The 1583-nt window shown below is 61.5% G+C and overlaps 1 protein-coding gene across 1 annotated transcript; it reads right to left on the reverse strand.

Annotated features, from left to right (window-relative positions):
* Nucleotides 1-137: 137 nt before the first annotated feature.
* On the reverse strand, nt 138-1579 carry LOC104507073 (ATP-binding cassette sub-family F member 3-like; the record flags this gene model as incomplete). The annotated part of the gene is made up of 3 exons (XM_010148239.1): nt 138-296; nt 1046-1133; nt 1506-1579. Coding segments are annotated over 3 exons (321 nt in total), but the record flags the coding sequence as incomplete, so codon positions are not given.
* Between the last annotated feature and the right edge of the window lie 4 nt (nt 1580-1583).

The following is a 1583-nucleotide window of genomic DNA, read 5'->3' on the forward strand; positions in this document are numbered from 1 at the left end:
GGGCCGTTGGATGGCACGGCCGGTGTCCGTGCGGGCAGCAACGGCCTCGCGCGCCGCCAGGCACAGTTGGGATGGATGCCGAGGTGACCGAGCATCGTGCTCCAGCCCCTCCCGGCACAGTCCGGCTCCTGCCTGCCTTATAGGAACCCCTCCTTCCGGAACTGCTCCTTCAGGATGTCTCTGTACTGGTCGAAGCCACCCTCGATGCGGGTGACAGTGGCGTTCTCGCACACCCACAGCTCCTGGCACACCAGGCGGATGAAGCGCTCGTCGTGGGACACCAGAATCACGCCGCCCTGCCGACACACAACGGGGGGAAAGGAACTCAGCGGAGCACAACGCGGGGCCCAGGGCATTGCCTGTCCAGCAATTCCCAAGGACTACACAGTTCCATCCGCTCCAGGGCAACCGCAGTGGTACTTCACCGGCAGGGACCTCATCCTGCCTTTCCGTCAGACGGGTGGCGCAGGGAGGGGCCACGTGCCACAGGATTCAGCCACCCCACTCGGAAAGGAAGTGCAGGGTTTGTTACTGGCTGTCCCAGTCTCCCAACAACTCAGGGATGGAGATTCCAAGTGGAGGCAACAACAGGCCAACGGTGGCCGGAGCAGGCCTGGAGCAACCCAAAGGTTTTCTTTCCGCCCCAACCCAAGCAACCACCAAACAGCGAGAACCAGGTCGATCAGAGTGATGTGTGGAGGCTGAGTCCTTGGAGATCAGCCAGAAAACGTGCTTAGGGAAGATCCGAGAGGCCCAAGGCAGGGCTGCGCCCCGCATGCGGCACACGAGTGCTCAGAGGGTCGAGGTGGCCGGCCAGGATGAGGGACAAGGTGCTCTCTGGTCTGTTGTCACCTCTCAGCCACCCCCAGCCAACGTCCGCAAGGGAAGCAGACCCCAGGATGGGCAGCTAAGGCAGAAACGTGACCAACCCTTCCCAACATCTCTTCCCACTGGAATTCTACTGCCCACCCCTGGCTGAGATACTGAGCTGGAGGCTGAAAAAAACAGGATGAAAACCAGGAGATCTTGCCAAGGGAGCCCTTACCCGGAACTTGTTCAGTGCCTTTGCCAGCGCCTCGATGGTCTCCATGTCCAGGTGATTTGTCGGCTCATCCAGGATGTAGAAGTTGGGACTGGAAGAGAAGATGGCTCTGAGCGTGCACTGGGACAGGCCGGGGCTGGCTCCGCACCCCTTCGGGCTGCAGGGACCTCTGCCAGGCATTAGCCATGAAAAGCCGCAGCCTCTGGCATTTGCGTGGCCCCGAGATCGGCGTTGCCCAGCTCCCGGGTCACCTCTTATCCCCAAAACAGTGGGAAAAACCCCCCTGCCTCATCTGCACAGTCCCCACAGGGTGACAACCTCCCTCCCCACAAAAGTCCCACAGAGAGTGCTTCCGCGGGGCAGAGGGAAGCCCCTGGATGCCCACCTCCCTCCCGAGAAAGCAGGCTCCAGGGATGCAGGGATGGAGCCACGGAAACATCAACAGCGTCTGGGAGAAAATTACCAAGACATGGTCATCTGGGCAAAGGCCACGCGACTCTTCTGACCCCCAGACAGGCTGGCCACGGGACGCACGGCCAGC

This window comes from Eurypyga helias, unplaced genomic scaffold (assembly GCF_000690775.1).
Source record: "Eurypyga helias isolate BGI_N326 unplaced genomic scaffold, ASM69077v1 scaffold29033, whole genome shotgun sequence".
In the NCBI taxonomy this organism is placed as follows: Eukaryota; Metazoa; Chordata; class Aves; order Eurypygiformes; family Eurypygidae; genus Eurypyga; species Eurypyga helias.